The sequence below is a fragment of the Balaenoptera ricei genome, chromosome 6 (assembly GCF_028023285.1).
Source record: "Balaenoptera ricei isolate mBalRic1 chromosome 6, mBalRic1.hap2, whole genome shotgun sequence".
In the NCBI taxonomy this organism is placed as follows: Eukaryota; Metazoa; Chordata; class Mammalia; order Artiodactyla; family Balaenopteridae; genus Balaenoptera; species Balaenoptera ricei.
The window spans coordinates 121,922,538-121,945,002 of NC_082644.1; the positions used below are offsets into that span (position 1 = coordinate 121,922,538).

Here is a 22,465-nt window from a genome sequence, read left to right on the forward strand (position 1 = left end):
GCGGAGCACGGGCTCTAGGTGCGCGGGCTTCAGTAGCTGTGGTACGTGGGCTCAGTAGTTGTGGCTCGCGGGCTCTAGAGCGCAGGCTCAGTAGTTGTGGCGCACGGGCTTCGTTGCTCCGTGGCATGTGGGATCTTCCCGGACCAGGGCTTGAACCCGTGTCCCCTGCATTGGCAGGCGGATTCTCAACCACTGCGCCAGCAGGGAAGTCCCAACGTCACACACTTTTCTAAGGCTCATTTTGGTTTTTTTTGTCTGTCTTGTTTTTGGTGCAGCTTGCGGGATCTTAGTTCCCCAACCAGGTGCGGGATCTTAGTTCACCGACCAAGGACTGAACCCACGCCCTTGGCAGTGAAAGCACGAAGTCCTAAGCACTGGACCACCAGGGAAGTCCCAAGACTTGTTTTTTAAATTGAAGAGATGCCAAAACAGGGTGGCAAAAGTTCTGGTACAGGCACACCTCACTTTATTGTGCTTCACAGATACTGCATATTTTTACAGATCGAAGGTTTGTGGCAACCCTGCGTCAAGCACGTCTATGGGCACCATTTTTCCAATAGCGTTTGCTCGCTTCCTGTCTCTGTGTCACATTTTGGTAATTCTCGCAATATTTCAAAATTTTTCTTTATTATTATATTTGTTACAGTGTCTGTGGTCAGTAATCTTTGATGTTATTACTATGACTCACTGAAAGCTCAGAGGATGCTTAGCGTTTTTTAGCAATAAAGTATTTTTTAATTAAGGTATGTACATTGTTTTTTAGACATAATGCTATTGCACACCTAATAGACTACAGTCTAGTGTAAACATAACTTTTACATGCACCGGGAAACCAAAATATTCATGTGACTTCCTTTCGTGTGATATTCATTTTATTGCAGGAGTCTGGAACTGAACCCGCAATATCTCTGAGGTGTGCCTGTACAGAGATTTGCAGTGAATATCGTGAATCTATACACAACTACAGCTTCATAATAAGTATTGATAACGCATCACACACTGTGTGATTCAGGAAGGGCCACACATTCGAGGGTGTGTGAAAAAGTAAAAAATGTAACTCTGAGGCCCTTCGCACGCAGCATGTGTTGTGTTACACAGAAATAACGTTTCTGGAGCTCAGACTGCCACCTCGTCGAGCCTGGGTTTTTCCGTCCTGAACGGGGATGGTCACATGTCCTGAAAGGGGCCTGCTGCCTGGCTTGAGCGAACACACGCTTCCCCGGGGCGGCACAGGGAACGCAGCTGTAGAACTCGGTGCCATTTCTGAGTCCTTACCTAGTGCCAGGAGGTTTACGTCGGCGACCTGACAGGTCCTGGCCCCACCGCAAGCCCAGGAGGCTGGCTCAGAGCAGTTCCCACGTTACCCCTGAGACACAGTCTCGGAGACAACAGGTCACCTGCCTGCGGTGCAACAGCTGCGACCGGGAAGGTGGAGACACAAGGGACACAGATCGGGAAGCCCGGCGGCAACCAGTGTGGCTTCTTGAATCGTCCTGAAGATGGGGTCACTAGGAGCGGCATCTCCTGACCCGTGTCCAGCCAATGCCGCACCTTCATCTGTGATGGGTGAGCCCGTTTGGGAACCAGTGCGCGTGCGCTCCCTCCTGGCGATGCACGCTCCACACCATCATTTCAAAGCCTAAGAGGTCCTGCAGGAAAGGATCCTCTGACCCAAAACCCTTCAAACACCCTTCGGGACACAGTGCTTCTGGGTCTCCATTTGCCCTGGGGTCAATCTGGACCACATTGTTTAGGTTTCTGAATGAAATACTTTAACAGAATAATCCTTTGCTGTCATGCCCGGGGCCCCATCGCAAGAAGTGACTGTAGGAAGCTCTCCATTGTCTGTCCGATGACAGCTCTGCCCCACTCCAGCAGGGCTCCTGGGTGTGGTTTCTGGATCGGGCTGACCCACAAAGGATTTGTCATTGGCCCGTGACGGGATACGAGGCCGCCGCAGAGTGGACCTCAGCTCCGCGGCTAAGCGTGGTCTCACTGCGGACATTCCCTGGAAGCGACCTTTTCTCAGCGAAGAGAGCCAGTGCGGCCCATGGCCCCCAAGCAGCGCGGAGGCCGGAGGCGCTCTGCTCGCTTCTTGGTGTGGAGTAGCCCTGCCAGTCTGTTTATCTGTGGGCCCTAATGCTGTCCCTCCTCGCCCACGGGTCCCGTCTCTGCTCTGGCCAGAGGGGTGCAGAGCCTCCTTTGGGGCTCACTCGGGGACAAGGTGGAGGAGACCCCACGCCAGTGATGGGCCTCGGGCTTTCCTGCGGGGCTGAGAGGTGCCGAGAGGCCACTGTGACGGTCTAAATCTGTGCCGTCCGACGTGGTGTCTGTGCGCACGTGTGCTGGTTAAGCACCTGGGGCTGTGACCAGTCCAAACTGAGGTGTGCTGTAAGCCTGGGACGCACAGGGGCTTTCAAAGACACGGTCTCCCTCCTACCCCCCCGCAAAAGGCATGTAAAATGTCCCATTAACTGTTTATGTCGATTACAGGCTGAGGTGATAATATTTTGGATCTATTGTATTAACTAAATTGTATTATTAAAATAAACTTCACCTGTTTCTTTTTATGTTTAATGTGGCTGCTAAAGTCTTTGAAATTGCACGTGTGGCTTGCATTACCTTCCTGTTGGACGGTGCTGCTCTAAACCACCCTGGATGCTTTGAGGAAGGTCCCGCCCCCGCACCGGCCCCTGACCACGAGCAGTCAGGAGGGAAGGAAGCATCAGGAGGGTGGAGGGATTGGCAGCTCTGTGTCAACCTCATGTGTTTTGCATGTTGAAAAGTGCACGTCTCCAGATCCCTGGAGTGACATGCTGAGGAGGGGGAGGGAACCAGGGCAGCACCAGGGCCAGCTGGCTGGAACTGCTGGGGATGTGGACATGCATGCGGCACTTGAGAGGTATGCTCTGTTAGTCAGCTAGGGCTGCCAGAACAAGTACCGCAGGGAACTCCCTGGCGGTCCAGGGCTTAGGACTCAGCCCTTTCACTGCCGGGACCAAGGTTCGATCCCTGGTCGGGGAACTAAGATCCCACAAGCGCACAACGTGGTCCAAAAAAAAAAAAAGGTACCACAGGCCAGTGGCTTAACAGAAATTCGTTTCTCACAGTTCTGGGGGCTGAAGGCCGAGATCAAGGTGTTGGCGAGGTTGACTTCCTGAGGCCTCTTTCCTGGGCTGGGAGGCGGTCGCCCTCCCCCTGGGTCTTCACTTCTCCCCCTGTGCATGTCTGTGTCTCGACCGCCTCTTCGTACAACGACACCAGTCGCATTGGCTTAGGGCCACCCTAACGACCTCACTTTGCCTTAATTACCTCTTTAAAGACCCATCTCCAAACACAGCTACATTCTGAGGTCCGGGGAGCTAGGCCTTCAACATGTGACTTTTGGGAGGACACAATTCAGCCTAGGACAGACCCCCAAGCCAGGGGTGTCTTGGGTGAGCTTAGCCCCGAGGGAGGGGCTGTGTCCTCCCTGGGAGGTGCATGGTGGCCAGGCGGGGATCCTTCCGAAGGCGAGGCCGGAGGAGCAGGCCGAGTCGGGCTGTACGTCCAGGATGAGAATGGCGAGTTGGAGGGAGCCGGGGCAGCGGGAGCAGGTTCAGGTCCCAGCGGGATAAACGGGTGGGTCGCACACTCCCTCTCGGCATCCGGTGGGCACCCTGGGGCCTGCAGAACTTCCGCCAATGCTTCCGAGCCTGGGGGCGGCTGGGGGTTGAGTCCCTGAGGGTCAGGGGAGGTTCGGGCAGGGGAGGGCAGAGCCCTTGCTCTGTGGCCGCAGCTGCCCCTCCACCCAGGACCTTGCCAGCAAAGCGATGGGCAGGGCCAGGGTCCAGGCATGCCCCGTTTAAACGTGAGATGGCATCCTTCTCCTTGCTGCTGAGGGCCCCAAAGATTTGGGTAGCAGAGAGGTGTCCCTCATCACCCATGGGTCCCCTGAGGCCTGTCCTGCTGCGTCTGTGGGGATCCCACAACCCCAGTGAACTTCTTGGGAGGTCAAACACTGCTAGGAGTTCTTTCTTTTAAAAAAATAGTTGATTGAGGTAAAATTCATAGAACATAAAATTAATCATTTTACAGCAAATTCAATGGCGTTTAATACATTTAAAATGTGCAACCACCACCTCTATCAAGTTCCAAAGCGTTTCATCACCCAGCGTAACACCCCAGCCCCACTGGGCAGTCGCTTCCCATCCCCCACTGCCCTCAGCCCTGGGAACCACTCATCTGCGTGCTGCCTCTATGGGTTTACCTAGTCTGCGCGTTTCATACAAATGCAGCCATACGGTGTGTGGCCTCTAGCGTCTGGCTTCTTTCGCTCAGCCTGATGTTTCTGAGTTTCAGCTGTGCTGTAGCAGGTGTCGGTAGCTTAACTCTTTTTCATGGCTGAATAATATTCCATCATATCTGTATTTAGTCTGGGTTCTCCAGAGAAACAGAGCCAACAGGATGCATCAAGACATAAAGAAATTGATTACAAAGAATTGACTCACGCCATTATGGGGGCTCCAAAGTCCCCAGATCTGTGGTCAGCAGCTCGAGACCAGGGGTGCTGATGCTTCGGTGCAAATCCGAAGGCAGGAAAAGACTGAGGTCCCAGCTCAAGTGGTCGGCAGGAGGACGTCCCTCTTACTCAACCTTTTCATTCTATTCAAGTCTTCACCTGATTGGGTGAGACCCACCCGCATTGGGGGGGGGGGTGGTGTCTGCTTTACTCAGCCCACAGATTCCAATGCTAATCTCATCCAGAAACACCCTCACGTTTGGCCAAATGGCCCCCCAGCCAAGTTGACACATAAAATTAAGCGTCACAGTGTGGGCCTACTACATTTGGTTGATCCATTTGGCAGCTGATGGGCATTTGGGTTGTTCCTACCTCTTGGCTGCTGTGAGCACGTGTGTAGATGAACTTGTGTGAGTCTGTTTTCACTTCTCTCAAGTGTACACCTAGGAGTGTAATTTTGCCGTGTGGGTGTTCTTTGGGCAGAATTCAGGCTGAGTACTGCCCCCTGAAGATGAAAACTCAGCCATTTGCCATATTGCAATTCCCAGAACCTCCTGTCCCAGGAACGAAGCATCCGAACTCAGTGAGGAAATCTTGGGTTCACCTTTGTGCCTGGATAGGCCAGGCCCAGGGGCAGGCGGCACTTTGCAGTGGAAGGGGGTCACCGGACTCTCTGTTAATCTGGTTTGGGGACTTCCCTGGTGGCAGAGTGGTTAAGAATCCTCCTGCCAATACAGGGGACACGGGTTCGATCCCTGGTCCAGGAAGATCCCACATGCCGCGGAGCAACTCAGCCCGTGCGCCACAACTACTGAGCCTGTGCTCTAGAGCCTGCGAGCCACAACTACTGAAGCCCGCGTGCCTAGAGCCCGTGCTCCACAGCAAGAGGAGCCACCGTGATGAAAAGCCCGTGCACCACAACAAAGAGTAGCCCCCGCTCGCCGCAACTAGAGAAAGCCCGTGTGCAGCAACAAAGACCCAACACAGCCAAAAAATAAATAAAGTTAAAAAAAATTTTTTTTAATTAAAAAACCAAAATCTGGTTTGAAGCCACTGGCCTGCGGGCGGGGCCGGGTAGAGAAGGGGTGGGCTCAGGTAGAGAAGAGGCGGGGCCAGGTGAGAGGAGGGCCCAGGCCAGGTGGGGAGGAGGGACAAGGACAGGCCCACATGGGCGTCTGATGCCCCAACTCAGGATTCCTGAGCCAATGGTTCTGCCCAGCCTGCACCCCTTGGGGTCACCCCCATGGTGCCCCTGCTCAGATGTTCCCGTGGCTCCCTCTGACCTCACACTAGGGTCTGGACTCCTCCCCGTGGCCTCCCGGCCCCTCGCTGTGCCCCTCTTTCCTGCAGCGGACCCCGGGCCGTGGTCCCCACGCTAGTCAGTGGTGCCTCGCCCTCCGTGGCCCAGACAGATGGGAGAGCCCGGAGCCTGGTGTCGGGCTGTATGTGCCCGGGTGTCTGCCTGTGGGGTGTCTGCCTCCCCGTGGTAGACAGGGACACTGGACACCTTCCGAGCGGACAGAGTGACGCCGGCGCCCACGGGCCAGGGCTGGGCGGTCTCACCACCGCTCTCCCATCAGGAGGTACTTCGGAGCAGATTGCCCTGCTCTTCCTCCCTCTCAGAAAGCAAGCCAGCACCACAACCGAGGTTAGCAAAATCTGGACGACCATCAGAATCATTTTTATTGCAAATCAGCTAACAAAAAAGATGAAAAAAAAATACATCATTTTCATCACCTGCAGTTTTGCATGTAGATAACTTTTTTAAAAAGTTTCCTTTTCATGTAAACTACACTCTATTTTATAAAACACAGTAAGAAGCAACATCTTAGGAAGTGTCTGGTCATGCCCGCTAGGGGTGGCCCAACATTGTGCCTGGCGAGGCGCGAGCAGCCGCCGGAGCACAGTGGGTGGCAGGACCCTCCCTGGCTTTGCTCTCAGGAGCTACGGTCCGGCAGCTGCAGGTCAGGTTGTGGGGCCTGCGTTCTGACATCCCTTACCAACATGACCCCTGACAGATTTGTTCAATCAGATTTCTTAAACAAAATCCCCCTTTAGAAATGTATTTACAGACATTTACTCTGCCACAGGCTTATACTTGATAATGTAAGAATCTGCTCCCTCCCCCGGGCGCACGCCCCCCCCGAACCGGGAGGGGTGGCCCGAGAGCAGGCTCCCGGCGCCCCAAGCGCCCCACTGAGCCGCGCCGGGCCCTGGCACGAGGGTCTCTGAGCAGTGAGGCTGCACACCATGTTTCTCCAAGTCTCCTGTAACGACAGGGCCCATCAGCGCTCGGGCCCCAGGAGCACCAGTCCGTCTTCCGCTGAACCTGGGAGACGCGGTTCAAGTCAAGACGCCTCCAACGGGGTGGCCCAGGCAGTGTCTTTCCCCAGAAAGGGGTAGGCCTCCCCGACGTGGGGTCCAAGGTGGGTACCACGCCTCTGACTTCTCACTCCGCACGATGCTTAAATATCAGCGGGGGCTGGGGGGGGGTGGGGCGGACCTGGGAGCCTCCAGAAAGAACAAGAACTCACAAGACCAATGAACAACTACGTAATACTGAACCCGAAACAAAGATTCATGATTGGTACCATGAAATGTACCCTTGGTATACCCCAAGAACACATTTTTAAAAGCATGTTTTAAAAAAGTCATTTAAAAGAACACCAAAATGCATAAACCATATCATTTCACGTTACTTTCCTATTTTAGATGCAAATTAACCCATGTGCCAAAGGAGTAAAGGGTCTGCTTTTCTATCTCTAGCTGCATCTTCTCGCAAAACGCAGGTGCTCCTGGGAGCGGGGGTCGGGGGAGCGCTCCGGCTTTGGAGGAGGGGTGAGGGGGCTGTCTGGGGAAACGGCAGCAGGCCCGGGCACCCCGGGAGCTTTTTGAACAATGCTGACTCAAAAACCTCCCTTCTCTGACATTTCTTTTCGGATTTAAAAAAAAAAAAAAAAAAAAAGGAAATCAATAAATAAATGGCATTTGGAAATCATGAATCTTTGTTTATATTTTACAAACACCTAGGAATCTTTATCCTAAGCAGGGAAATCATGATTGAGAACTAGTTTATTTTCTTGGAGCAGATAAAAGTTGCTACCTGGTGATATACAAAACAGTACATATAAATAAAAAGACAGTGTTTCCAGGTAAAATAAAAGTACATAAATAAATACTAAAAAAAAAAAAAAAAAATTAAAAATCCTTGTCCTCTTATTTTGTATAAAGACGTGTTTTTTGAAAAAAGCTCCTTTGGTCGGCCCCGACATCCACGGAGCGCACGCGAACGTCCAGCAGGGCTTGGGAAAGGAAGCGCAGGGTCCTTGGGGGCAGCCGGCTGTTTACTTAAAGGCCTCAGGAACGTGGGCGATCTGGGACGGCATGCTGGTGGGCGGGCTGGAGATGCCCTCGGACCAGTCGGAGATGTTGGAGTGTGGCGATGAGCTGGACCACTGGTCGGGGGACTCCGGGGACGGGGTGAGGAAGGGGTGCTCGGGCACCTGCAGCTGGTGGCTGGGGGTGTTGTCCACGGGGGAGGAGTAGCTGTGCTGGGAGGGGGGCGTCAGGAACTGGGCGGTGGTCATGGGCGGGGCCAGCGCGGCCGGCAGCGACGTGGGCAGGACCTGGCTGTCCTGCGGCAGGACGGTGTGCGCCGCCAGGCTGCCGGGACCCAGGGGCTGCACGTCCGCCTGGCTCAGCTCCCCCGCCAGGAAGCTCCGGCCCACGTGGCCGCTGGTGGCCGAGCCCACGCCGAGGTGCGGCTGCGGTGCCTGCGGCTGCATGTTCGGTGGCTGCATCTGCAAGTTCTGCTGTTGCTGCTGCGGCTGCACCAGGTGAGGCTGGGCGGCCAGCCGCGTGTTGGGCAGGGCCTGGTAGCTCATCATCTGGGACAGGGCGGTGGCAGACAGGCCGCCGTGCAGCGGGCCCACCATGCCGTGCTGGAGGGCGGGGGCCTGCGTGCTCAGGGTGCCCGGCGCCACGCTCCCTCGCAGCGGGTTGTACTGGTTCGGCACCAGGCCATTCTGCAGCCGGGACAGCCACTCGCACTGGCCGTTCAAGCCTGCGGCCCCACCCACGGTGAAATTCACGGCCCCACCGCAGCTCCCGCTGCCGCCAGCACCCAGGACCGTGCTGGTGCCGGAAGCCACGGGCAGGTGGGAGAGGCGTGGCGGCCCCGCCTCGAAGGCCAGCCGGCCGCCCCCACTCAGCACTGCCATCTCGGGCTTGGCCGCCACGCTCAGGTGGCTGACGCCCAGGTGGGCATCGGGCATCCCGGGCAGGTGGTTGAGGGGCATAGAGGGAGACTGCTGGAAAGGGGAGGGCAGGAGGGGCGGGGAGGCCACATCCGACAGGTAGCCGTGGGGGGACTCCAGGGAGTCCACGGGCGACAGCACGCTCGAGCTGTCCAGCAAGCAGCCCTTGCCGTCCTGGGACTTCTTCCTCCGCGCCTTGAGGTCCTTGGGCTCCTTGCCGCCGCAGGCCAGGCCCTTGGTGCTGGGCTTGCGGGCCTTCTTGCCCTGCACGGCGGGCTTGAGGTTGCCCAGGTAGCCGCCGGGAGAGCAGAGCGGGGGCGACAGGGTGGGCGCGCCGTGCAGCGGGGGGCTGCGCACCAGGCTGTACTCGTCCAGCAGCCGCACGATGTCGTGGTGCATGCGCTCCTGCGCGATGTCGCGGGGCAGGCGGTCCATGTGGTCCGTGATGTCCCGGTTGGCGAAATGGTCCAGCAGCACCTTGGCCGTCTCGTAGCTGCCCTCCCGGGCGGCCAGGAACAAGGGCGTCTCCTCCTGTGGGAATGGACGAGGGCAGGTGAGGAGGTCACCTGTCACCAGAGGGACCGGCGGTCTGCCCCCCTCCTCCTGGCCACGGCCGGGGTGGGGGCAGCTCATCTCAACCCTCCCCAGCATGCTACCTTTACCTGGCCTGTTAAGTCTTAACAAAAACGGCCTTAAATACATCTTCTGAGACCCACCCAGAGACGGTCTGTGGGATCCTAAATTCTAAATCAGTAAACCTTCACCTTTCCGGGGGTCATAGGCCCCACAGGAAATCTAACAGACTGTGGCCCCTCTTCCCTCCCTCCAAACCTGCACAGACGCAAACCCTGCCACAATTTCAGGGGCTTGGGGATGCCTAAGGTGCATCCGTGGGCACCACACGGTCCCCCAGGGACCCTGACATCTTAGCTCTGTCCCTGGGTCTTGGTTTTCTCATCTGTACAGTGGACATGCCGCATATGCCCCCGAGGCTGCTGTGTGTGTGTGGGGTGAGGCCTGATGGTGCCTGCCTGGTACACACAAGGCCTCGGCCACGGCCGCTGCCACACCACGGCAGTCCCTTCGGCCAGCCCCTCCGTCTCCGAGGCCGAGTCTCCCCAGCGGGAGGTGGGATCACGTCTCTGCCCCACCGCGGACTCAGGAGCTCCTGGGCCCTACACTGCCCCCTGCGCCCCTCCCCCGGGACAGTCTGAAACGCAACCAGGAGTCAGTGAAGTATGGGGTGGGGCTGAACACACAGAGGAGCCCAGCGACAAGTTCAGGAGACGTGGGGTCAGACCGGGTTGGGGAGGAAGGAAAGCGCCTCCTTAGCCTCAGGGCACAGACTGTGGCAACGCTGAGGGAGACCGGGGGGCGGTCCAGGCGCAGAAGGTGGCCACTCGCGTTTACACCTGGGGGCCTCCCAGCACAGGGCCCCCCACGCCCACCAGCCTCTTGACTCAACGTGCACCATCTGGGTCACTCCACCCCACCCAGGGACAGCCAGGGACAGGGGTGAGGTCCAGGTCACAGTGACAGAGAGCGGACAGCTGCAGCCGCTCACTCGCTACGCTGGGATGCACGCCCTGCGCTCGAGGGGGGACCCGTAAATACGGCAGGAGGGAGGGAGGGAGAGCCAACGACACCCAGGCACTCGCTGAGGGGTCCCCATCTGTGTGCCGGGGGGTCCTCCGGGGACTTTACAGGTTAGGGAGTTGAGGCCCAGGAGCTGAAGTCACTGGCTTGGGGGTCCCCCAGTCGGAAAAGAGCGGCGTTAGGGGACGTGACTTGCCAGCCCGGCCCACCTTGTTGTTCTGCATGTCCTTGTTGGCCCCGTTCTTCAGGAGCACGACGGCGGCCTCCACGTTGTTCACTGCGGCGGCCCAGTGCAGGGCGGACTTGCCTGCGAGGGGAAGCAGAGGGCGGGTTAGGGAGGAACAGGTGCCCGCAGGCACCCCCGCGGGCTGGGCTGGGCGCAGCCTGGCTCACCCAGGTCGTCCACAGCGTTGACGTCGGCGTGGGAGTTGATGAGGTCCTCCAGCATGCCCTCGACGGCCAGGCGGGCGGCCAGGATCAGTGGAGTTGTGCCGTCGTGCATGCGGGCGTCCAGGTCCGTGGCTCGGTTCCGGATCAGGATCTAGGCGACAGGGAAGGTCTCAGGTTCGGCCAGTGGGAGCGCGAGGCCCCCACCTGGGACAAATGCTTGGGATCCGATCCCTGACATGGAAGCAGCCCCTCCTGGGGTCTAAGTGGCCCCAGCGAGACTGGACGGCCATGGGGTTGGGGCGGGGGGTGGGCGGGGAACCACTGGCCGCCGCTAGAGGGGCCGGGGCCAGAGCACCCGTGAGAAGGACGGTCACTGCTTGCTGGTGGGTGAAAGGAGCTGGGGACCAAGCCGTGTGCGGGACGGGCCTAACTCTTGTGAAGCAAGCGCCCGTGGGAATTTGTCTCTAAGCGCCAGAGAGGCTGCCAGAGCAAACTCGCCAGGGCCTGCCTCCAGGGGCTCATTTAAATCGTCCTTGATCTCTTACTTCCATAGAAAGACAACACGTCAAAAATTACTAAATTAAAACCCCCGTCTGTGCCCCAGAGCAGCACTGCCCAGAGCCTGGTTGGTCGGAGGCAGGGGGACCGGCCGGCGGCTTTCACAGCACCTCTGCCAGGGACATGCCCCAGAGGCCCGGCATCCAAGTCCCTAATCCGCCCTGGTCCTGAGACCCCCAGCAAGGCCAGAGCCCCCGGTTTGCAGGCAGCAAACAGCAGCCTCCAGCCCTTCTCCCCACCGCCAGAGGCGACGCCTCCAGCCAAAGCAGGGAGGGAGGGGCAAGGCGGGAGGGGCAGACGCAGGGGACGGAGCCTGGCTCCTCCTCGAGGACGACACGGGGCTTTGATGCCCTCCCCGGCCTCGGGCCCGCTTCAGGGTGCAGAGGCTCAAGATGGGGAAGAGGGGGAGACGCCAGCTGCCCCGGCTCTGGCCACGCTTGCAATGAGGGCCCCGGGGCCGGCCACGAGGAGGGAAGGCGGGCGCGAGCTGGCAGAAGGGCGCGGGCAGGGCTGCCCACCTGAAAGACACCCTGCGCGTCGGCAGCCACGGCCGCGTGCAGCGGGGTGCGGCCCATGTTGTCCTGGATGTTGGCGTCAGCGCTGGCCTCCAGCAGCCGCTTGGCCGCGTCGGAGCGCGAGTAGCGGGCCGCCAGGTGCAGGGCGGTCTCGCCGGTGCGGTCCGTCTGGTTGTGCAGGCTGGCGCCCTGGTAGATGAAGTCCGAGATGACCGCGGGTGCGTCCTCCTCCTCCTCGCTGTTGCCCGTCTCCAGGCCCCCTCCACTGCAGGAGGCTATCATGAGGGGCGTGTAGCCGTCTGCAGGGGCGGGACAGGGGCGGGGCCTGGTCAGGAAGGCCGGCCCCCAGCAGCTGCTGGGGACTGTGACACCGGTCCGCAGTGGCGGGCAGCCCTGTGGACACGCGGCCCACGGAGGCCACCCTGCCTGGGGCCAACGCGGTCCATCCAAGCGCCCCGAGGGCAGAGCCAAGTCCAGCTCCAACGGGCTGGTGGGCGACAGAGACGCCCGCCGCTCCGCTTCCTGACCTGCCCGAGACCTTCACCAACAGCCCAGCCAGGAGAGAGACCACGTAAGAAATGGGTGGTTAGGAAACCAACACCTCGGGTGTCTCAGAAGAAGCGTTTCGGATCAAGAAATTAACTCGGAGGGCAGAGTGAGTTTTGAGACCGTCACCCCGAGGGGGGAGCCAGCGAGGAGGCTGAGCGACTCCCCGGGGTCCCCACGCCCTCCAAGGTCTCATCCCCCCGAAGCTGAGCTTCCAGCTACTGAGCCCGAGGGCTCAGGGGAGGGGGGCAGGCGGGTCACGAGGTCAGGGAAGAGCAGGCTGCCCGAAGCGGCTAGGTGTCCCGGGGTGGAGCGCCGGAGGGTGGAGCGGGGGGCCGGCGGCACCTACCCGGCCCGCGGACGTTGACGTCCATGCAGTCGGTGTCGGCCTCGCCCTGGGGCGGCGTGGGGGCCATGGCGGACACGCGGAGGTCAGCGGCGTCCAGGTGCTGCTGGGTCCACTGCCGGTGGTCTGTCTGGTCATCCAGGTCGGGGAGGACCACGGGCTCCTCGAACTAAGGAAGAGGGTCGAGCAGAGGGCCACGTCCTAAGGGGCCGGGAGGGGTGAGGGGCTGGGGCGGGGGCGGGGGCCCTGGAGCCCCAACTCACCCGGAACTTCTTGGCTTCCAGGCCCTCGTCGCCCCACTCGTTCTGGCTGTCGTCCATGAGGGCGCCGTCCGAGGCGTTCTTCAGGGGCCTGGGGGTGAGGGGGTGGGGAGGCGGGACTGAGCGGGGCTCCCGGGAGACCCCCGGGGCCCTGCCCGCGCCTGGCGCCTGAGGTGGGGCCCGTGGGTCCACAGGGGGCAGCCCCGCCTCCCGCAAGTCCCCGAGATGCCGCGGCCACGTCCACTAACTTGAGGCCCACGGAGTCCTCGCCGAGGGGCTCCCGCCGCTTCTTCTTGCTGGCCTCCGACACCTTGAAGCCCTCGGGGAACCAGAGCTGGCCATGCTGCCGCCGGCGCTTCCGCGACAGCAGCACCCCGCAGCCCACGAAGAAGAGCAGCACGAAGGCCACCACGGCCACGTACATGAAGTGCAGCGGCGGGGGCGGGGGCGGCTCCACCGTCTCACCTGCGGGCACAGGGGCCGCGGGCGGGCGCCCGGACATCAGGCCGAGCTACCAGGCAGGCTGGCGGCCGGGGGCAGCGCACTGGCTCCACGGCCGGGCGCCTCCTCGCCCACTCTCCTCCATCCCGCCCCCCAAAATAAGGTCATTTTCTACGCGATTAATCAGAATTGCAAACTATCGCTAAATTCTCTCCTGCACCAGCCGGCTATCTGGAGACGGCTTTTACTTTTTTCTCCTTTAAGGGAGAAGGATTAGCCAACTTCAAATCACTGCACTTGCATTGAGCTGTTAAGACAAAGGATTTAGGGGGATTTTCGAGATACAAACTTCAACACTTCACATGACACCGATCAATTCTTTTCTCTCTCTCTCCTTTTTTTTTTAAAAAAAAAGCTGTAATGATTTTGAAATAATACCCAACAAAGAAAAATCAGGAGGAAGGGGTGGGGCGAGAAAAAGGCTCCCACTTTCTGGTGGATGTGCTGGTTCCCCTGGGCCAGCCTCGCTGACAGCTGTCACTGTGGGAGGGAGAGAGTGCGGGGCGGAAAACGCCAGCAAAGCACTCCCGAAACTCTGGATGGCGTGACACCCCCGTGGGTGGCGAACGGCACGGAGAACGTGAGCGTCTTGGAGGGGAGCTGGGAGACAGCCCCTCCCAGGCGGACCTCTCCCAGTGCACGCAACAGCTCCCGAGGGAGTGCGGCTGGGCGAGCAGGGCGGGCCACTCACTCTGCACGGCCTCGATCTTGTAGGGGATGTTGAGGCTGCCCAGCGAGGCGAGCGCGCCCAGGAAGGCGGCCACGTCCGTGGCGCTCTGGAAGCACTGGGAGGACGACTGCACGCACTGCCGGTTGTCGATCTCCAGGTAGACGATGGACCTGGGGGCGCACCGGGGTCAGGGGGCTCGGGCCCCAGCCTCCCCCGTGCCCACCCGGCCCGCTGCCCCCAGGGACCAGCTCTGGGCCCTGTGGCATCACCCTGATGGGCGCGGGCAGAGGCACTCCCAGAACCCGAGGGGGCAGCCTGGGGCGGCGGGGAGCTGGGTCAGGACAGGAACGACCCTGGAGGTGGACACCACGTGCGCCCCAGCAGGGCACATGTGGCTGCCCATCCCAGACACCCCTCAGAGTGCGCCCGCCCCACCCCCGGCCCCGGGGCTCCCTCGAGGGCCACGGGCGCCCCTGTTCCTCGTCTTGGAAGGAAAGCCATGTCGAGAGCCTGACCCTCCCCCGAGCGCCGACCCCAGGCTCCAGGGCGCGGGCCATGGGGTGAAGAGTCCCGGGGGAATGCCATCTCTGCCCCTCACCCCTCCCAGGACCCGTAAGTCCTGGGTCTCCTTCGCCACGTAGTGGGAAGAGCGCTGACGCTCGGGGGGGAGCCCTGACGGCCAGGGAGGGCCTGGCCCGCGCGGGTGGGAGGGGCCCCGTGGGAGCGCACCCACCCGCGGATGTCCATGGGGTCCAGCTCCCTGCGCCGGCGCCCGCCCCCGCTGCCCGGGAGCAGCGAGGCCCCGCCGGCCACAGAGCGCCTGATGGGGTGCTTGTGCAGCTCCTCCTCGCGGCCGTAGTAGGGGAAGATCATCTGCTGGCCGCTGGCGTCGCGCTTGAAGACCACGTTCGTGTGCAGCAGGCGGCTGAGCTCGCGCAGGAAGTGCAGGGAGTGGTTGCGCAGCTGCTCGGGCGGCATCAGCACCACCAGCACCAGCGTGCCGGCCGCCAGCCGCTCGGGCACGTGCCCCGCGCAGTCCAGCCCGTCCCACTCGCACTCGGCGCTGTTGCAGCCCTGGTCGCAGTGCCCGTCCCTGAAGTGGTCCTTGCAGTACTGGTCGTACAGGGGGCTGTGGGCACAGGGCGCGCTCAGGGCTCCCTCCACGCCGGGCCCCCGGGGGACCCTCGGCCAGCACCTGCCCCCCCCCCCCCCCCCGCCGCCCCGCCTGCGAGCTCGGGGTCCTTCCTCCGCCTGCGCCCCTTGCCCTCCCCCTGCCCGTGAGCGGACGGCTCCCTCGTGCTGCCCCGCGAGCCCCGGGGCCCCCGCGGCGCAGAGCGGCCGTCCCCGCGGGCCTTACTTGCACTGGCCTTCTGCGCGCTGGCAGTCGAAGCCGTCGAAGAGGCAGCCGGCCGAGTTGCACTGGCTGTCGCAGCGGCCGTTGCTGAAGTACTTCCAGCACCGCAGGGCCTGCGTGCAGTTCTGCCAGGGGTCGTTGAAGTTGAGGGAGCAGTCGCCGCCGTCCCAGCCGCAGGCGTGGTTGTTGCACTGAAGGCTGCAGACCTTGTTGCCGGCCTCCTCGCGGCAGCCGGGGAGCTCGCAGGCCTCCTCGATCTGCGGCGGGGGGATGTCGAGGCCCACGCCTCCGCCGAAGCTGTAGTCCAGGATATGGCACAGGAGCCCGTTGAACTTGGCGGGGCACAGGCAGCGGTAGAAGGGGCTCTCGGACGTGGGCTCGCAGCTGCCCTGGTTGTAGCAGGGGTTGCCACCCAGGCAGGGGCTGCTGACAGGGAACTGGCACTCGGGGCCGGTGAAGGGGCCCAGGCACAGGCAGGCGGGGCTGCGCGGGCCCGAGATGCAGGTGCCGCCGTTGAGGCATCGCAGGCTGCCGCAGCTGCGTGCGTCGTTCTCACACGTGGCACCCTCGAAGCCCTGCCGGGAAGGGGCCACACAGGGGGTGTCGGGGTGGGCCGGCTCCCCAGACGCCCGGGGACCCGCCCAGGCCTGGCCGTGCCTCTGCATCCCCCATCCCCCTTTCCCCAGGCAGCCGGACCCTTTAGAGAAAGTCAACATAAAACGCTCGGGGGTTCCCAGGGGCTGCGAGTGAGGGAAGAGGGAGCACAGCGGGGAGCATGGGGCGGTTTTAGGGCACCGACAAACCCACGCGATCCTGCAACAGTGCACATGTGACACTACACGTGTGTCAGACCCAAACACCACAGGAGAGCAGACTTGACTTAACAGTGTATCAGTGTTGATCATTTAACAATGTATTAATGCCCGTGGTAAGTGGTAACAATGTTCCACGTGAGGGCAAGTTGCTAACAACTGGGAAACTAGGTGTGTAGAGGGAGGGGGTACGTGGGAACCCTCCTTCTGCACGATTTTTCTATAAAAGTGCTCTAAACATAAAGTTTATTGACACAAAACACACGGTCTCGAGGGGAACGAGGAGGCTGAAGTCCAGACACTCAAGCCACCCTTTGTCCTCCGGCACGTGTGTGGGCTGGGGGGAGGCGGGGTTCTCTGGCCACCTCAGTACCCCAGGTGCACCAAGTGGGCGCGTCCTCCTGTCACCTTCCGACCAGGGAGCCCTCCTGGCCGCACAGGGCCCTTCCCACCGCCCGCCCGGCTGTACCTACCGCTGGGCATTTGCAGATGAACCCGCGGGCGGTGTTGGAGGCCACGGCACAGCTGCCCCCGTTCTTGCAGGGCCTGTCCTTGCAGCCGTTGATGACCGACTCACAGCGGCGCCCTGGGGACGAGAGCAGGTGTGAGGGGCTGACCCCGACCCCGGCACCGCTTCCTGCCCCCGGCCGGCGGCACCCACCAGTGTGGCCGGCGCGGCACTCGCAGTGGAAGGCGTTGACGCGCTGCACGCAGTTCTGGGTGCCGCGGGCGTCGCACGGGTTGGACAGGCACTCGTTGACATCCCCCTCACAGCGCTCGCCCACGAAGCCGGGCGGGCAGGTGCAGCTGTAGCCGCCCACCTGGTCCACGCAGGTGCCGTTGTTAAAGCACTTGGGGCCCCGGGACACGGGGTCGACGGGGGGGTTGCAGTCGTCCACGTTGACCTCGCAGTGCACGCCTGCAGGCCCAGGCGCCGTCAGAGCCCGTGCGGCGGCTCGCTGGCCCCGCTCCTCCCCCGGGTGCGCCCCTCGGCCAGCGGTCAGGACCAGGGAGCCCGACGCCCAGGAAATGGACGCCGGCCACGGGCCCGCACGCTCCCTCCCCGGGTGTGGCCTTGCCTACCCTGTGTGCCCCGGGGGCAGGAGCACTTGTAGGTGTTGGTGAGGTCGATGCAGGTGCCCCCGTTCCGGCACGGCTGGGACAGACACTCGTTGACCTCCTCGGAGCAGTTCACCCCGTGGTAGCCAGCCACGCACTGCAGGGGGACAGCGAGGGGCGGGCCTGAGGCTCTGTGGGCAGCCGGGGTGTGGCCCCCTCACCCCCTGTGCAGGCTGATGGGGCCCATGAGCTGCCCTCTTGCCCAGCGAAGCTGGGGGTTCCTCCCACTTGGCGGACCCAGATGGAGACCCCGGGAAGAGCCCCAGTAAGCTGCAGTTTACTGCCCAAGGTGGGTGTTAGACCCGGTTCCCTAGCATAGAGGTGGGGGCCTTGGGGCAAATCTGGGGGAGGGGAAACCCCGTCCCATTTCCTCTTCCAGGTGCCCCCCCCCCCCAGAGGACAACTCCTCCAGGCAGTCTTTCCTGATTACTGAGCCCTCCCTTAATAAGACTGAAAGTTGTACACGTCTATGGGCTTGGTCTTCCCTGCTGCACCGGCTCCCAGCCCAGGGCCCAGCCCTCGACGACACTCATACCAGACACGTGCACCCTCACCAGGGACGGGTCCCCACCTCGCAGGAGTAGCCACCAGGGTAGTCGGTGCAAGTGGCCCCGTTCTGGCAGGGGCTGGGCGAGCACTCGTCTACCTGGTCCTCGCAGTAGCTGCCCGTGTAGCCCGCTTGGCAGTGGCAGTGGTGCGTGTTGCCCACATTCATGCAGAGCCCTCCGTTCCGGCACAGGTGGGTAACGTTGATGCCTGCAGGGGACAAGGTGGACGGAGCGTGAGGCCTGGGCTCCCCTCCTGACCGCAAACCTCCTGACCTCAGAGGACAGACGCCGGTGGCTGTGGGGAAGCCCGGGCCAGGCCGGGACGCGGCCGGTTACCTTGCTGCCACGCGGCCACCTCACAGGAGACGCTGGGCACGTCGCAGTAGAGGCCAGTCCAGCCACTGTGGCACTCGCAGCGGTACAAGGCGTTGGTCTGCCAGCACCTGCCGCCATTCTTGCAGGGCGAGGAGTCACACCAGCGCACGAGGCTCTGGGGGCGGCAGGGAGCGGCCTCGCTCACAGCGCCCCACCCGCCACCCCCAAGGGGCCCAGCCCACCCGGCAGGGGAACACACACGCGCCAGAGAACCTCTCACCCAAGGTGGCTCGTGACCCCATCCTACAGAAATGGACCCCGAGGCCCATGGGCCCCCCTGCTCAGGAACCGCCAGGGGCTGGGGTGGGGGTCTCTCTCTTGCTCTGGGCCCTCGGTGAATCCGGACCACCAGCTGCCTTTCCTTTTTTTTTGGGGGGGGGGAGGGGGCACACCACGCACCTTACGGGATCTTAGTTCCCCGACTGGCGATTGAACTCGCGCCCCTGGCAGTGAAAGTGTGGAGTCCTAACCACTGGACAGCCAGGGAATTCCCAGCTGCCTTTCCTTGAAGGAAGATTTTTCTTAAGAAGTAAACAGCTCTTTTGTAACTGATGTTTTATGTGAAAATCTTCGATGAATATAAATCTTTAATACCTTTACATATTTCCTATGAAAACACTGGCTTTTAGCTGTCTTCCCCCAGATCAGGTGGTCCTCATTCGCGCTCCATAAACCTCTGCTACCTGAGTTCAAGTTCGCCTCTGACTCCTTATCTAGCAGCTCAGTCCACGGCTGGGCCCCAGGCTGGCAGCCCAGATCTCCAGGAGCCACCCCCGCCCTCTGAGCCTGGCCCTCTCACCCGTACCCCAGGGTGGTGAAGCCAGCTGGAGCTGAGGCGAGGGGGACCCAGTGGTGTGGCTGTGACGCTGAGTGGTGGGCACCCCTGTGGCCCTGACTCACCTGGCAGTTGAGGCCAGTGTAGCCCTGCGGGCAGGTGCACTTGTAGGTGCCATAGCTGTCGTGGCAGGTGCCACCGTGCAGGCAGGGCCGAGAGTCGCACTCATTGACGTCGTGCTGGCAGTAGCTGCCCGTGAAGCCTGGCGGACACAGGCAGGTAAAGGAGTTGATGCCATCCACGCAGGTACCGCCGTTGAAGCAGGAGCTGGAGGTGGGTGGGCAGCAGGGAGGGCGGTGGTGAGCGGGGGTGGGGGCAGCAGGACCCTGCCGAAGCAGGTACCTCCACGCTGGCGTCTCCCCCTCGAATCAGTGTGGCCAAAGGGGCTGAGTGCCAGGACAGGCCAGGAACAGCCTCCCTGAGGTCAGCCAACAGGAGTCCCAGGAGGTCACCAACACAGGACCAGGGACCTCAGATTCTCACACCATGTCATACTCCCTTCCTTTGCCTTCTTTATAACTCACGCTGAGAGGAGCTTCATTACACACATGGTATATAGCGGTTAAGATAAAAATAGGCAGAAACCAGAACTGCACAGACAACACGGGAGATAGTGATGTCAGAAACCAGGGATGAGAATAACGTTCAACACTGAGCTTCCTGGCAGCCAAGGCAAATAAGGAAACAAGATGGGTTACAAGGTCCTTGGTCTGATAGAAGGAGGAACACCAGTTCTTCAGGATAAACCACCAGGGTTCCTGCTTCTAAGTCACACGGGTCAATGGACAACAGCTCTTTTAGGAGGAACAGCATCTGAGTCAACCCGACTGGCACCGTGTGCCCACCAGGCCGACACCTGCTCGGTGCGCAGGTTGCCAGACACTGCGTGGCCCTGCGGCCCATCTGCCTCCCCACGTCAGCCTAAGGCCCGGGACCGCCCTGCACGGCGCCCATACCGGTGGCCGTGGCCCCCACGCACCTCTCCGTGCAGTCAGGCGTGTTGTTCTCACAGTGGATCCCACTGAAGCCCGCGGGGCAGGTGCAGGTGTAGCTGTCCACGCAGTCGGTGCAGTTGGCGCCATTGCGGCAGGGGTTGCTGGCGCACTCGTTGATGTCCTCCTCGCAGAAGGCGCCCTGGAAGCCGGGCAGGCAGTCGCAGAAGGCCGTGTTGATGCCGTCTGTGCAGGAGCCCCCGTTGTGGCATGGGTCTGGGAGGGGAAGGGAGGGCAGGCCTGATGGGCGGGCACCACCCCCGCTGCCAGGGCAACGGAAGCTGCGGGGACCCCGGCACTGCCCCCACGGTGTCCGGCCAGGAGCCCCGGCCCAGCAGGCTGCATCACGGGCTTGGGGTCTACACCCCTCCACGTGTTCCCGGTCCCCAGGCCACAAGGGCGGGGAGAACGCCCGGGCTTAACAGTGAGACCAAGCAAGGCTGCAGTCAGTCTTCCCTGCTCGCCAGTGAGGCCAGATGAGCTACTCGGCTTCTCTGGACGCCAAGGTCATGTGAACCAGGGGTCTGAGAGCCCCGCTCCTCACGACAGCGGTCACGACAAGAATAAGAGCCACGCCGGACCGGGGCAGGCAAGGCCGTCGGGGAGGAGCCCTGGAGTCTGGTGGGGAGATGCGAGGATGGGCTTGAAGCCTGGCAACCTGGCGCCAGAGCCTCCAGAACCACGTGGGACCACCTCGCTGGTCAACAGCGCTCCGTCAACAGCAGCCACCCCCCCAGCACTCCTCCGGCCCCCGATCGGGCGCCCTCCTGGCGGGTCCAGCTGGACCAAGGGGGCTGCCAGCGCCAACCCTGCACCCGGGTGCTGCCCCGTCCACTCTCCCATCCGACCCCGACGAGCTCCCTGCCCTGAGCATCTCAGAGGTGGACGGGGCTGGCCGGCCACTCACTGGGCCGGCAGTCATCGACGTCCGTCTCGCAGTTACGCCCCGTGTAGCCGGCCTGGCAGTGGCAGAGATAGCCACCATTGGTGTTCTGGCAGGAGGCTCCCGCGCGGCACGGGCTCTTCACGCACTCGTTGATGTCAATCTCGCAGGTCTGCCCTGGGGGAGGCGGAGAGGGATCTGTCAGCTCAGCCCCCGCCCCACAGGACTCTCCCCTGCCCCCCAGGAGCGGGGCCTCTGCAGCCGCGGGATGGCCCTCTGGGGGCGTCCCGGGAAGGAGGGGCTCTCCGACTTGCTGTCCCCCAACGTGGGGCCGAGCAGGATGCAGACGTCCAAGGCCAGGAGGGCTCTGCAGCCCGCTGGCTCATCTCCAAGGACGGGGAGCTCACGACCTCTTGCTCTACAGACGCCCCAGCTCCACGGAACGCCCAGCCTCCCTGCCCCAGCGCCTCCTGGGCTCGTGGCTCACCCTGCCAGCCCACGGGGCAGGCGCAGGAGAAGCTCTCGTAGTCCTTGGACTCCTTGCACTCGCCGCCGTTTCTGCAGGGGCCGGGGGCACATGGGGCCAGCACCACCTCGCACGTGGCTCCTGAGGGGAAGAGGCACAGGCGGGGAGCCCCGGCCCGGAGGGTCAACGCCCCGTGGCACCACCTGACAGAGACCACTGCGGCCACCGCCTGCGGCTGGTCCTACCACCAAAGCACATTTGGTTGCCCCGCAGGGGGGCATACGGCGTGGCACTGGAACCCCCGTGAGCGCCTGGCTGAGTCGGGACCCGAACACAAACCAGATGATCCCCTGCCCCCCAGTGGGCTGCGGGGCACGGCCTGGGCCTCACCCCACCGAAAGCGCCAGCAGCAAGGGCTGGGCTGGGACTGACGCCCCCCACAACGTCACAGGGGCCTTGGACCTGCTCCCAGCCTCACGCCCCCTCCTCACCTCCTGGTAGCAGAGGGCCCTGCACTGAGCCGGCGGCCTGGGAGCTAATCCAGGGGCTCTGTGTCAAGGGCAGCAAGTGCCCAACGCAGGAGGCCACTGAACAAAGGCTGCGACAGCAGGGGACGAGCCCTCGCTGCCGGAGACGTGCCAGCCTCAGCCCCGAGCACGGGCTACTTATCAGGGCAGCAGCGGGTGAGGTGTCAGGACCCCCAGGACGGGGACGGGAGTCTGGCTAGACCCCCGGGCACACTGGGGGACTTTTCCTCCCTGAAAGCCCTATGCAGGGCTTCCTGTTTACAGCCCGGGGGACTGAGTCCTGAGGCCGCGAGGAAGCGTTATCTTCCCTGTGGTCCATTATCTCCCCGGCCCTCGGGTGTGATTGTCCAGGGCCTTTCTTTCTATCGGTTTCCACAGCGACCCGGGCAGGCAGGAAATTCGCTAGAGTTTCCGA

The 22,465-nt window shown here is 61.9% G+C and overlaps 1 protein-coding gene across 1 annotated transcript in view; it reads right to left on the minus strand.

The window, feature by feature from the left end:
* Positions 1 to 6,159: 6,159 nt before the first annotated feature.
* The window catches only part of NOTCH1 (notch receptor 1), a 46,885-nt gene continuing 30,579 nt past the window's right edge, over positions 6,160 to 22,465 (minus strand). The window contains exons 16-34 of the mRNA XM_059926058.1: positions 21,545 to 21,664; positions 21,082 to 21,234; positions 20,162 to 20,390; positions 19,248 to 19,449; positions 18,309 to 18,462; positions 17,996 to 18,180; positions 17,389 to 17,521; positions 16,967 to 17,224; positions 16,779 to 16,891; positions 15,497 to 16,068; positions 14,873 to 15,268; positions 14,161 to 14,309; positions 13,217 to 13,433; positions 12,972 to 13,059; positions 12,712 to 12,877; positions 11,820 to 12,115; positions 10,747 to 10,894; positions 10,563 to 10,660; positions 6,160 to 9,288 (exon numbers count right to left, since the gene is read on the minus strand). Coding sequence (XP_059782041.1) covers positions 7,846 to 9,288; positions 10,563 to 10,660; positions 10,747 to 10,894; positions 11,820 to 12,115; positions 12,712 to 12,877; positions 12,972 to 13,059; positions 13,217 to 13,433; positions 14,161 to 14,309; positions 14,873 to 15,268; positions 15,497 to 16,068; positions 16,779 to 16,891; positions 16,967 to 17,224; positions 17,389 to 17,521; positions 17,996 to 18,180; positions 18,309 to 18,462; positions 19,248 to 19,449; positions 20,162 to 20,390; positions 21,082 to 21,234; positions 21,545 to 21,664 — 5,120 coding nt within the window. The 3' untranslated portion in view covers positions 6,160 to 7,845. The remainder of the gene's footprint in view (positions 9,289 to 10,562; positions 10,661 to 10,746; positions 10,895 to 11,819; positions 12,116 to 12,711; positions 12,878 to 12,971; positions 13,060 to 13,216; positions 13,434 to 14,160; positions 14,310 to 14,872; positions 15,269 to 15,496; positions 16,069 to 16,778; positions 16,892 to 16,966; positions 17,225 to 17,388; positions 17,522 to 17,995; positions 18,181 to 18,308; positions 18,463 to 19,247; positions 19,450 to 20,161; positions 20,391 to 21,081; positions 21,235 to 21,544; positions 21,665 to 22,465) is intronic.